The sequence below is a fragment of the Ictidomys tridecemlineatus genome, chromosome 7 (genome assembly GCF_052094955.1).
Source record: "Ictidomys tridecemlineatus isolate mIctTri1 chromosome 7, mIctTri1.hap1, whole genome shotgun sequence".
Lineage (NCBI taxonomy): Eukaryota > Metazoa > Chordata > Mammalia > Rodentia > Sciuridae > Ictidomys > Ictidomys tridecemlineatus.
The window spans coordinates 68,818,791-68,833,225 of NC_135483.1; the positions used below are offsets into that span (position 1 = coordinate 68,818,791).

Here is a 14,435-nt window from a genome sequence, read left to right on the forward strand (position 1 = left end):
TCACGCAGTGTGGGTTTGCCAGGCTTGTTTCCTGGGCCAGACTGGGCTCTGCCAGCATTTGGTTTTTGTAGCTGTCTGCGCAGTGCCGCGCAGTGCCTGGGGGCGCGGCAGAATGGTTCCTTCTGTTCTCAGCATACCAAGGGGAAAATGGCGGCTTCCTTCCCGCTCCTGGATACCGCACAGCACAGTTTACTGTTGTTTCAGGCAGTGACTCTGATCTCTAAACTCTCTGTACCCTGACTCACCTCAGTCTTCCCAAGAATGAGCGTTTCTTTGTTGCTTTACTGTGTTCACGCAAAGTCTGCTTTGGCTTTGCCTCCAGCCGCTCCGCTACCATGGCTCTGGGGCTAGCGATTTTCTTGTTTTATTGTATTTATTATTTCCCTTCTTTTATTATATTTGCTCTCCTGGGTCCCCGATCAAATTACACATGACTCTGGCCAACCGCAAGGGGTTCGGTGGCAGAAACTTCTGGTCCCATGCCAGGAGCCCCCCCACCCCAAGCAGCCTTGTTCTAGAATTGGAGAGGAGAACGGTCTGGGCCAGGAGCCATAGAGCTACGGGGGGCCAGGGACTGTCCTGGGAGGGCAACTAATGGGGAGGGGGTGCCTTGGCCACTCTTGCCCATGTGCCTTGTTGTAATCCCCCAATCTGTTTTGAGTGTCCAGTATTAAATTCCAGTAAAGTCTCCTCGAATTCTTGAATTCTTGATCGTTCAATAAGACTTCATGTCTTATTGCTTAAAAGGTGCCAGTTTGCCTTTCTTGGCTCACACCACAGAGCCCCCATGGAAGCAACCCCTCTATTCCGCCATCTTGTCACTATCCTCGACATTTTCTTATTCTTAAGATGTTTTTTAAAAGTAAGATTTTTTTTTAAAGAAAAAATTCCACTTTTCATTTTTAACTTGTGTTTAAGATATTAGACATATTGCATATAAAATTAAATATTGTTTCTAAGTGATATTTTTAAAATATTTTTTTCAATTTTTCTTTTTATGTGTAGGTTTTAAACTGTGTAAGACCATGAGCTGTGTAATTTTTTGTCCGTTTTCATTAAAGTGTTATCTTACTGATTGTTTTCTTAAACTTTATGTCTTATTGCCAAATAAGCATAGTTTTAAGTTGGTGCCTAATGGTTAATTGAGTAAACCAAAATTACCTCAGCAATTATAACATTAGCTCATATGCTACATCAAATATATTTGTAATTAGAAAATAAGAATAAATTTACAATGTTGAAAAGAGGACAAAGAGCATAATAGTTACTTCTGATAGTCTTAAAATTTGAACATAATTAATTTAAGGGAATTATTTAAGAATACAAAAAGTTTGAGGATTGAGCTACTTTTTAGCATTATAATGAAAAGTCAGTTGGAACCTTTTTTTAATGTATTTATTGTTACCGTAAATAATGTCCTCTATTATTTTGCATGCTAGAAAAATGTCTGCTATTATTTGATAAAAATCAAAGAATTATTACAAAAATGTTATATAACATTAAATATATATTCTACTTATGAGTAAATCGTAATTTTAAAGGTTTACTTTTGAAATTTATATATTTGCACTGTTGATTACCAGAATGAGGACTGACTACATTATGTAGACACCAATTACTTGTTGTTTTAAGTAAATATTTTTACATTTTTTTTCTGTTAATCTTTTTCTGTCTATATAATACTTGGATATTATCTATCTAATTAATGCAAAAATATTGACAGGGTACCCGCATGTCCACTGAGATTTCTAGTATATCAGTTTTGGATAAACCTTATCTCATTAAATGAAAGTGAGTTGAATTAAGTGTGAGAATTTGCAAATTGTGAAGCTTTGAGCAATAATGACATGTTCAGGTCTGACCCTTGGATTTTTCTGATTCTGGAAAAAATCAAGAGACTATGAAGCTGAGATACTCAACATTTAATTTGATATTTTCTATAAAATTAATATTTTTGATCTACTGAAGCTTGTGAATTTATCTGTTTTTATTTGAGAAAATATTTATTATTTAATTATGATTTATTTTTTAAAAAAATTCCTACTAAGGACAAAGCACTATTGGGCTTTTCCTTAATCTTTGAGTGTTCTTTATAGAGAAGGTTAGTTCTTGTTTTGAGTATATTGAAAAATATGCTATGATTAAAATCATAAAGCTGTACACATTACTATATCCTTTTTTTAATATTTATTTTTTAGTTGTAGTTGGACACAATACCTTTATTTATTTATCTTGATGTGGTGCTGAGGATTGAACTCAGGGCTTCACATGTGCTAGGCGAACACTGTACCATTGAGCCACAAACTCAGCCCATATATCACTATATCTTTTGAAGTAAACAAGAAGCATCTACTTATTTTATAAAATAAATCGTAATTATGATAGCATTATGAAGTAGGTGGACTACATTTTGAGTCCTGTTATACGTATACATGTATGGTTTGCATATGTGTATGTGTGTAACTATGTCTGTATATATAGATATTTAAATTTTCATATAATTTAAAAAATTGATATAGTAAAAGTCAGCATGTATACTTTAAAAATTTAAAATTGCAATATGAAAGAGGATATTCTTTCAAAATATTGTAAATGCAGCATTTATCCTGTAATTTGAGACAAATTTGACAGTCAACTAATTTACCTGGCTTTCTGTCTATTGGAACAGTAGCCACATGCAGTCAGTCCCTTGCCTGCTTGTCTGGTCCTGAGTTCAGCTGTATGATTTCCAAGAAAGTTTGATTGCACAGGCTTGAGTGGTCAGGTTCTCTTCATGGAAGAGTTGGGTGCACACATTAAAAGAAGAAAGAATCTGTGCAACAGAGGAGAGTGGGGTGGCTTGATGAGAACCCCATCCTAGGGAAAGCATCTGGAGTCACAGGACAAGCAGGAAGCAGTAGATAAGACTAGAGTGGCGGGAACATATTACAACATTGTGGAAAACGTCCTCAGCTAAGTGAGCAGGGATATTACAGGATCCATCTTGCTGCTCACGATGGATAAGATATATAGTCAGATGGGAGATAAGATATATAGTCAAGGAAGGAGACTTTATTTGAAAAGCTAGTTGGTTAAGAAGATAGAAGTTTCTTACCCAACGTCCATCTTTCTGGGAAACTAATTCAGGAGTGGTTTATTTCAACAATTCGTGGGTATTGCCAGAATGGTAGGCACCTTTTCACAGCTGGTGTGCCATATGATGCATACCTACCTGATACTAGTAGTTTCCAGTTGGTTTCCAGTTCTGCAAATTTCAAGAACAATGATTAATATTTCCATCAATGCTGAGCTTCAGGCATAGAAGAAATCTACATATTTTGACTTGATTCAGTGGCAAGACACCAAAGCCTTTTGAGCTAAATGTGGCATGATGAAAAAAATAGTAAAGTAGGAGCCAGCAGGGTGAGAAGAGGGCAGTGATGTGACTTGAGTAACCCAGGAGGGGAAGGAAGGAAGAGCCGGGTTCTAGAGGTGGTAGGCCCAGGGCACCTGTGCATGTCAGGAGCATTACCTGGATGACTTTGGTGTTTGAACTAGTTGTCTCTTGTGCTTTGTGGGAGGAATTTTTTGTGCTGATTTTAAAGTAAGTCCAGGCAGGTGCAGTGTAATTCCAATAATTCCAGTGTAATGCCTATAATTCCAGCTTCTTAGGAGGCTGGGGCTGGAGGATTGTGAGTTCAAAGCCAGCCATATCAATTTAGTGAGACCCTGTCTCAAAACAAAAACAAAAACAAAACAAAAAAAAAGACTTTGGATTTTTAAACTGTTTAAATACCACTGGATTGAATCCCCTGTAATACACACACAAAACAAACAAACAAACAAAAAAAACAACAAACAAACAAATACAATAAAGTGTAATGTTTAGTACATAGGCTACATATGGCTACTTTGGTTTTCTTCATCTAGAGTTATTGCTTAAATGGTAATAAATGTAGTGGAAATGTGGGATCTTTTAAAGTGCAGTGCAAGGTTCACTTAGCTAATCACGAATACTGGTCTCACAGGGAAACAAATTGTGGTTAGGTGGAGGGGTTGTTAACATGTATAATCTGAAATTTTTAACAATTTTTTCTACCAGTTTATTATAATTTCTTGTTTATTTTTGTAGCTATTAAGGAGGGTTCAGAGTATAATTATGAAATAAATAACTTTTATTTTCCCTCTGCCCATTAGTACTTAAACTGACATGCATTATGAGGTTGTGCTGCTTTGCACAGAATGTGAACGTGAATCAAATATGTAAAAGGAAGAAGAAAAGTACAAAAATTATAATGTCTGATATAATTCCATTCTAAACCAAATATAACCTGGGAGTTTGAAAGACCCACAACTCTACAACATCATTTGATAGTGAATTTGAGGAATTAATAGTCTAAGAGCAGGTAATGTGTGGTGACATTTGGGTATGCATGAAAGACTGTGGGAAGCATATTATCAGAAACTGAGTGCTAAGAACCTCTGCTTCTGTTCAAAAGTTACTAAGCAAAATCAATCATTTGAGAGAGGACTCACCAAGCCACAGTGTAAGTGCTATATAGAGTCATTCTCTAAGCCACCTTTAACCTTTTTCTGGCTTCCCTCTTGTCTATGGTTATGGCTGCTCAATAATTTTTAGGGGAGACAAATGAAAAGGGTCACTGTTTGAGTCAGATTTTTTCACTGCTGTGATTAAAGGATCTGACTAGAACAGCTGTAAGGAGGAAAAGTTTATTTGAGGGCTTAGGGATTCAGAGGTCTCAGTCCATAGAAGGCTGGCTCTATTTCTCTGGGCTTGAAATGAGGTTAACATCATGGAGGAGTGTGTGGCAGAAAGAAGCAGCTCACATCATGATGATCTAGAAGCATCAAGAGACTCCACCCTCCAGATACAAGAGGTTGTGAGGGGAATGGAAAAAAAACAAGGAGAGAAATGAATTACAGTAGATGGGGTAGAGAGAGAAGATGGGAGGGGAGGGGAGGGGGGATAGTAGAGGATAGGAAAGGTAGCAGAATACAACATTACTGATAGGGCATTATGTAAAAATGTGGATGTGTAACCGATGTGATTCTGCAGTCTGTATTTGGGGTAAAAATGGGAGTTCATAACCCACTTGAATCTAATGTATGAATATGATATGTCAAGAGCTTTGTAATGTTTTGAACAACCAATACAAAACAAAACAAAACAAATATATACACCAAAGCCTCACTCCAATTCCCACCTCCTCCAGCCACACTTTACTACTTTAGTTAATTTCATCATTAACTCACTGATTAGGCTGAGGCTATAATCCAGTCATTTGTCCTCCAAAGCTTTTTGCATTGTCTCACATGTGAGCTTTTGGAGGACACCAATATAAAATGTAACAGTCACTTCAGTTGCTACAGACTCTGACACAGCCCTTTGAACTCCATTATTCTGTCTTGGAACATTTGTTTCAGAGTGGTCTGCACTGTGTTGGCCAGTAAAGTTTTCTTACAAGTTTTGTCACTGTAATCTACCTGTTGGTCAGAGAGCGGCCATAGAGGGCTTCCTGGGGACATTCACAAATCCATCTTCATGGTTTAGACAAAACTGTGATAACATAACAAGCAGAAACAATTTGATGTGCACTCATCTTCAAGGAAATTATTTTGTGAGTCTTTATTCATGAGAATTATATGAGATAATGTGGTTTTCAAAGAATATGTTTTAACTACGTGTCATGATAATGGTTTGGTATTTGTGTTTCCCCATTTTATGGCAGTTTGGTATATCCACTTGTTGTGTGTTTTATTGACTTATTCTCATTCTTACCGTGCTGTTTATTAAATAATAGAGTATTTTTCTGTGGGTACAAATTGTTCCTGAAATCTTTTATTGCTTTAGTAACTTAAACAATATTTTTGGACATAGAGCAAATGAATGTTAATAAGTTTGTAGTGTTTAATTTCATTTAATATGTTATGAGTTAGGAAAGTTGAATAATTGAGCACTGACTACATCCAACATATAGCTGTTTCTTTAGTTTTTTAAGTCTTCATACAAAAGCAAAAGTATCTTGAAGAATTTTGTGGTCTTGAAACTTTCATGAATTGAATGATCATGTTGATATGATATTATACTTTATATTTTGCTTATTGGCCTTTGCCCATTAATTTCCAGCTGACTTCCATAGCAGCGGACACATTGTTGTTAATGGTTGGAAGATACATAATACAGCAAAAAATAAGTGGTTTGTGTGCATGGCAAAAACACCTGAAGAAAAGCACGAGTGGTTTGAAGCTATTTTGAAAGAAAGAGAACGCCGAAAAGGTGAGTATATGAATTGGTCCCTGTGATTTTTCTTTTTTTTTTTTGTGTGTGTGTGTGTGTGTGAAGATTATAACTTGGCACTAGAGCAGGTAACTGGAAAAAGTTTAGAGAACGTAGACTGACAAATAATATTCACTTTGATTTGCTGTGTGATATAAGGTCTACCCTAAAATATTTTTGAATAATTAGCAATATTGTTAAATATACAAAAGGGGAACTTTTTATAAAGTTAGCAACATAATTATAGTATAGATGACAATGTTTCACAAGACTGACAATGTTTTAGTTTCACTTATTTTAACAGTTGTTCTGTTACTGGGCACGTTGTTCTTGCTGCCTCCAAAAGCAGAACACAAAGTCTTCCTTTAATCAGACTTCATTAATGTATCATGGTGAGGGCTGGGGATGTAGCTGAATGTTAGAGCACTTGCCTAACATGTGTGAGATCATGGGTTTGATTCCCAGCATCTAAAAAAAATATGCATAGATATAGATACTTTATCTATATCTATAGATAAAAAGAAATATAGAAAGAGATATGTAGTAGTGTCACAGGATCTTTCTGTATATTTAGGATCTCTCTATATGTTTAATAGTGTAATTAAAATCCTTTGATCAAATATGTTAGCTTTCTAGTTGTAAATTAAATCCCTTGGTGTGTGTGTGTGTGTGTGTGTGTGTGTGTGTATATTAGAAATTCTCAGCATGTCATTGAATATCAGGGAATGTAACCAGTAAAAAATTTGTTCAATTAGGAGTCCTAGGTAAAATTTGTTTCATGCTTTTAGAAAGATTTTCAAAAGATATTTGACCTGGCAATATTCACTCGTGTGAAGCTTATTGACAAGCAAACATGTGCAATTCTGTTCAGAAATAGAAATACTTGTATTTCTTTACCAATTGATTTCTTAATTGTTAGCAATCATGGCACTGCTGATTACCCTTCCTAAGATTTGGGAACAAAACTGCTCTTGGTAATGAAATTTCAAGACAAAAGAGTTTTCTTCTATCTTCAGGTGTTTCCCCTTGAATACACAAAGTTTCAACTTTAAATATTTGTAGTATACATCTGTATAAGAATTTGAAAAGTATTTTCAAATCTTATTCCTTTGATTGATCATGGATGAAGAACCTGACAGAAAAATTTAAAAGTTATAGATGCATAACTGACTCCTAAGATTTGTTGAATCTAGCATTTTGTTCAATATAGCCATTTTTTCAAGTAGAAAAGCAAATAAATTCAAAGAAGATCTGAATTGCTCATCAAGTTGAAACTAAAATTTTTTTTCTAGAAAAACTTTGTCTTAAGATACCCAAGATAAAATATTGAAAGCAAAAGAGTGAAAAAAAAATTTAAAAGCACATTTTATAAAACAGGGAAATTATACAAAGTTAGGCTCAGATTCTGTGGTATTATTATTATTTTTGGTAATTGTTAAAGGTTCCTATATTGGAAAAAATTAAATTTTAGTAGAAATTTGTATAACTTAGAAGACTAAAAATAATTGAAATATTTCTTATAACAGTCCTTCCTCTGGCCTATCTGCTGACTAAGTGTTGCTGGTTCCAACATTTTATATTTGGCACTAGCTTCTAAATAGATTCCTTTCTTGGGTTATCTATTCCCAGTAGATTAACTTCCACTTTACACTGCCCGTTTCCCAATCTTCATGTCCAGCCTTTGTCCTCTGTCCCAGGCTCTGTACTTGTGCATTCTGTAGACCCCAGATTCCACTCAACACTCTGAGCACTGATGGACTCCTTATTGCTTGGATGTCTCTGGCCAGAAGCATCCCCATGTACTTCCTCTCATAAACCCTGGAACATCCTGATTTCTTCTCTCTCCTTTACACCTACGTTTGGTCAGTTGCTGTGACCTATCATAACCACCCCCCATCTATTTCTCGATTTCAATCTTTCTTGCCCTAGAACCCTTATTGTTTGCAGGGTCTTGGACTTACTTAAACTTTCACAGTTTCCTCCAAATGGTCTCTGTATTAGTCAGCTTTTTGTTGCCATGACCAAAATACCCTACAAGAACAACTTGAAGAGAAAAAGCTTATTTTGTAGCCTTTGAGGGCAACAACCCCAATGACCTACTTCCTCCAGCCTTGGCCCCTGCCTATAGTTACTACCCAGTAGTTCATTCATATTATGAATCCATCGAATGAGTTAATCCACTGATGAGGTTACTGCTGTCATAATCCAGACTTTTCCTAAAATTCCCATCTCTGCATCTTGCTGCATTGGGGAACATGCTTTGAACACATGCGCTTTGGGGGGGACATTCCAGATTTAAGTCATATAACATTCTTCCACTTTCTAAATCCTAACCCCCTTCAGTTTGTTCTCCACCTTGTCCTCTGAGCTTTGTTTCCAAAACAACAGAACTCTCTTTCCTACGCTGTACTGCCTTTTCTTTCCTGCTAGCTAAAATACAGATGTTTCCCCCCTTCTAAGTTGAAACTATAAGTACCCTCCCTAACTCACCGGCACATCTCCTACCTTCTTGCCTAAAACCCAGAACTCTAGGGCCTCTGTGTTGCTTGACATTAGTTAGCTGTTGCAAATACTTTGTGTAGAAATACCTATTTGTAGTGGTGCTCTTAAATATGGCTCTCCTGTGAAAGATTTCTTAACGTTTTCCAGGTAGAGATGTGGTACCCTGAGTATTTCTTTATTTTATCAGACTTTCCCCTTCACAGGGACACCTAGGACCACCATGCCTGTTAATGCTCCTCTTATCTGTTGCTTTTACTCTACTGACTAAACTGTGTTCCTGTGGGGTATGATTGTACAAAGGCACTCTGTGCTCTGGGAATCTTGTCCTATCTACCTAGCATATCATGAACTTCTTGAAAACTGTGTCCAATCATAAGAGCTCTATATCCTTACCCTCCAGCCCATGGTAGACACATAATAAATGCTTCTTTAATGAAGGCATAAGCTAATGAACGAAGAGATTTTTTTCAATTGCATGTCCTTTGTCGTATTTTTGATAGGTTTAAAACTAGGAATGGAGCAAGACACCTGGGTAATGATCTCTGAACAGGGTGAGAAACTTTACAAAATGATGTGCAAACAAGGAAATCTGATCAAAGACAGAAAAAGGAAATTGACTACGTTCCCTAAATGCTTCCTTGGAAGGTAGGGTTGGTAACCTGGGTGCATATACTTCTTTATGTTTACTCTCTCACATGTTAACTTTACTTATTTTTTTCCTCTTTTAAAAATATTACTTAAAGCATTTTTGAATACTTCTTTATGATCTACATTTTCTGGACCATGGCCAGATGAGGGAATGGAAAAGAGAGCCAGGATTCTGTAGATAACTTAAAGCATCCATCCCTTCATCTATGACTTCAGTAGTATCTGATCTACCAAGTTCTGAGTGTGAAGTAGAGGTTGGGGCGAGGCAGCGAGTGGTCTGAAAGCTGATGTGTTTGTAGGGGACAGAATGATGGGTCTGACATGGAAATACACATAGGGCTTGAAAGTCAGAGTTGATGGTGGATTCAGATGAGGGAATACTGGAGAGAGCTAAAGGCAAACAGTCCAAACTCCCAATCAATTTGGAATTCAGACAGCTGGGTTCAGGGGGAAGGGGAATAGACAAAGAGTCTAAACTAGTGAGTCGTGTGAGGGGCCAGGCACCATGGATGATGTCTCATTTGTTTTCTGCAGACCGTGCTAAGTGGAATTCTCTGGTTTAATCAGTGCAAAAGCAGTGAGAAGGGTATCTGCTTCAGTTAGCTCTCCTTAGGCTAGACTCTGTGCTTGCCTCTTTCTCTGTACATAATTTCCAATAGACTGATTCAGACCTGGGAGTTAAATGCCTTTATTCCCTTTTAAAGATACAGAAACTATTTATCAGGGATCTTAACAAGTTCATATAGTTTCTCAACGTTGAGTCCATTAAAGTAGATTGTGACAGTAGTTCAAAGCACAGACTGCTATCTTGCTTTTACAGTTCAAATCTTGGTGATGTCACTAGCTAGTCATGGGATTTGGAAAAGTTAAGTTTCTGTTTCTTCTAGAAACACGGAGATGATTGTAGTGCTTACCTGAAGTTCCCATCAGCATGTCTTTTAAACTAGCTTTGGGGACATACGGAACAACCATAGGCCATATTTGTCCCTCACCCCTAACTCAGAAATATGTAGGCCAGGAAACTCCCTTGCTACAGAGCATCCTGGACTTTCTTCTTCAGGGAGAATAGCCCTCAGAGCTGCCATACAGCTGCCCCCCTGTGGCATAGGTCCTGGCTCTCATGCTCTGTTGTCATCCCTCCAGGTGATAACTCTAATGCAAAGAGAAGAACAGATGTGGATCAGCTTGACACAGAAGCTCAGTACAGCAAAAGGACAGTGTCTCTTATAAGAGACACTCCAAGGGTATAACTTTCAGTGTCCCCAAATGGATATGCCCTCTTGCAGGACAGTCACTTCATATTATGACTTTCCTTTAGAGGCATGAGATTGAACCATTAGGAGTCATTTTTACCAAAGCAGTGCTGATACTGTAACTTCACCAGGTGAGCAGGTGTCTAGGGGGACAAAGCTAGAAAGTTAGCCCAGATCAAATTTGGTTTTATTGCAGGAGAAAGTGTTTTGCTGACCCTAAACCCACACTATCTCATATAGATGTATTGCTGGTAATAGTTGTGATGATACATACAGCATTTCTCAGCACCTGATACACAGGACAGGCTTAGGAAATGTTAACTATGGCTTTTCTCTGTCAGCAATCCAATGCAGCCAAGTTACACATCTCTCCTGAGTGGACCATGATCCTTTAGCAGAGTGTTGTTGGAATCTTCTTGGTTCTGAGGAGGTCCCATGATAAAGCCACTCCTTAACTTTCTTTCTGACCTCCTCTCCCATTTATAAAAATAATATTTCCAATTTATATTTAAAGGGGCTCTTTCTCACCTTTGAATTTGACATTTTCAGGATCTGGTGACATTTGGATAGAGAATTACAGGTTAGCTGCATATCAACCATTCAGCTTACTTGTCAGTCACTGATAAGCACTATCTTATCAGTGTGCCAGGAACTGTGCTGACATGCACCATCTCATTTAATAATTTGACAGCACCATCACATTGATATTCTTGAGGCTGAGAGCTAATTGACTAACCCAAGATCACATAGCTGGTAGAAGAAACAGGATTTAAATTCAGCTTGTCCTATTGCAAAGTACATGATCTCAACCATTATAGTTTATTTTACCCTCTCATATCTTTATTTTTTCTTTTATTTCTTATATTCCTTCCTTTTTTAAAAATTTGTGGTCTTTCTTTTGGATGGTTCTTATTTAATAAGTGAATCAGAAGCACTTTAACAACTTTTTCTGCCTTAAAGTATATTTCTTAGATTAGACCATTCATTTTTAGAATTTCATGTCTAGATTATTTGAAGCATTTTGTGTTGCCTTTGGTTTAGTAATAAATGGAAAATAGTTTCCTGATGCTTCCTTGATCTCTGGCCTCTGTGTAACAAAAAAAAAAAAATTAAAAAATCTAAAACAGATTCATTAGTATGTTAAAGTTTAAATGTTAGTTTTTTAAAAAATGCCTATGAGAATATTTTTATTTGTAAAATGTCTGTGTAATTAATGTTCTTTTAAGGATAGCACATGACCATTTGCCTTTTTGTGGACAATAGTCTTGTAATTACAGCTACACTAAGATTTTCACTTTGGGTTTATGAGAAACCTCAAGAATTTGAATAGTTTATTAAATATAGTTTAGGAGAGTCTCAATGTGTGGACATAGGTTTTCTAGAATAAAGTCCACCTTCTATGACTTGCGGGTCTTACTATCTGCTGAATGGCATTGCCAGTGTCCCTTTATACTTTGAGACTCTTTTCATAGTTGTTTCATGTTTCTATCTGCATGGTACAGATAGATTTCCAGGGGAGGGAAATGAACTGTTCTACTTTGATTATTGGCTTTCTGTTGCAGTGAATTTGTGTCGTGGTTGTTGGAAATTGGAGAGATTCATAGACCAGAAGAAGGTGTTCACTTGGGACAAGCATTATTAGAAAATGGAATCATCCACCATGGTGATTATTTTTTTTAATTTAATTACTTATTTAACTTATATATTTACAAATTGCCTGTCTCTTAATCTCACTGATCAATTTAGTTTATAATTTTCTATGATATAGGAAACTAACCATTTTCCTCAGCATTGTCAATACCTTATGTGTGTAGAATAGTGAGTGTGGGTTGATGGTGATGTGGGTTTATGAAGTTTGGTTTTATGGTGAAACCACTGTTAACCTTAAAATGAACAGCCACCACATAGGCAGGAGTTACGATATGGGTAGGTGCTGTGGGATTATGGAGTAAGAGATGGCAAGTTCTAACTGGAGTGTGTTCCATTTGTTACAGTTTATTTAGGTTGTAAATTAATTACGAGTTAATACAAAATACAGTTAGAACAAACTTTAGTCTTGATCAAATTAGCCCCCCAACCTCAGGCACCACTTTCTCCAATAATACATTTGAAATCAAGTAATTTTGAATAAAAATTAATTTTGAAATTTTATATGCAAGAATTCTTCAAGTATATAAATTATGAGAACTGAAAAGTTATTTTTAAACAATGGTATCTATAATGTGATTAATTCTTGGAGAGAGATAGTACTATGTTTTTTTTGTTTGTTTTTGTTTTGTTTTTATTTTTTAGTTGTAGTTGGATATAATACCTTTATTTTAGTTAGTTTTTATGTGGTAGTGAGGATCGAACCCAAGGTCTCGAATGTCCTAGGAGAGTGCTCTACTGCTGAGCCACACCCCCAGCCCAGTACTATGTTTTCTAAATTAATAAATAAATGAATATCTATCTATCTATCTATCTATCTATCTATCTATCTATCTATCTATCTATCCATCCATCCATCCTAGAGATTGAACCCAGGACCTTATATATGATAGGCAACATTTGTTAAAATTTGATTTTAGTGGCCAGGGCTTTTACTATTATCAGGATTTTACCAGTTGTAATGTCACATTTAGTATTCTGAATTTTTGTCATGAGAAAATTTTTTTTTAAGTCTCTGATTACCCCAAACTGGGGGTAAAAGAACATATGAAGCAATTTCACATTAATAGAGTACTTCTATTAGATGGAAGTTATGAGGCAAATGTGGTAGATTCATTTGTATGTAGTTCCAGCTGCACTTTAGTGAAAATAGAATCCCTAAAATAAAGTTGAATGAACCATCTGTTATAAGAGAGCAAGTTAAAAAAAAATTGACTGTTATTGTTATTATTCCCTTTGCAAATATTGTTGAGAATATCATCAGCAACAATACCTTGCTAGAATGGGAGTTCTTGTTTTCAGGTAGCATATGCTTTTTCCATAGTATGCTGTTAATATTCATCTTATTTGACTCTAGAATTTATAGTAAAATTCTTATGTGAGAATTTAGAGATCCATTTGTTAAATCCTCTAGTGTGCTGAAGTTGGCTTATACAAGCTCCTGAGAGCTGATAATTAAATTAAAAATATTTTGCAAGCTGGTTGGTCGTTAAGAACAATTATTATTAATGTCAAAATTATATAAACATTTACACAAGTTATATTATAAGCAAAGGTGATGAATTCTTGAAAGTTAAACACTTCCTAATTATTTCACTTCATTTTATTGTTACCTATATTCTTGAGGGTATTTATTATTGAAGTTATTATTTTTTATGGTGGAATGTGCTGTAACCATGTGTCACTCATAATTAACTATGTGTTAATAGCTGTAAGTTGGTAACTTGAAATTGCCCAGAATGAGACTGTTTATATCACAGAAATTAGCATATGCTACAAATCATAGGTCCTCCTCCCCTCCTTTCCTCTACCTCCTTGTATCTCTCTGATTCTCTCAGAAAATTGTTGTAAAGATTGCATTAAGCAAGATGGCCTAAACTCTTTTTTACTTAATGAATTTTTCATGCTAGATAATTTGGGGCAGTGGATTTGAATGTGTTTTTCCAAGTCTTTACTGTTTTTCCGAGGCAGTGGCTAAGATTGGCAGAGTGGCCCAGGGTTGGAACTATCAGGGTCACAAGCATTTGCATTACAGCTGAACCCCCCTTTAACAATGAGTTCAGCTACCACTTGTTTTATTGTGGCAAGCGACATTTGGGCCCAATATT

The 14,435-nt window shown here is 36.1% G+C and overlaps 1 protein-coding gene across 3 annotated transcripts in view; it reads left to right on the forward strand.

Moving 5' to 3' along the window:
- Prex2 (phosphatidylinositol-3,4,5-trisphosphate dependent Rac exchange factor 2) overlaps nt 1-14,435 on the forward strand; it is a 294,983-nt gene that overhangs the window by 107,970 nt on the left and 172,578 nt on the right. For all 3 annotated transcript variants that reach the window (XM_040294020.2, XM_005322936.5, XM_078017136.1), the window contains 3 exons: nt 6,128-6,277; nt 9,280-9,424; nt 12,243-12,343. In XM_040294020.2, coding sequence (XP_040149954.2) covers nt 6,128-6,277; nt 9,280-9,424; nt 12,243-12,343 — 396 coding nt within the window. The remainder of the gene's footprint in view (nt 1-6,127; nt 6,278-9,279; nt 9,425-12,242; nt 12,344-14,435) is intronic.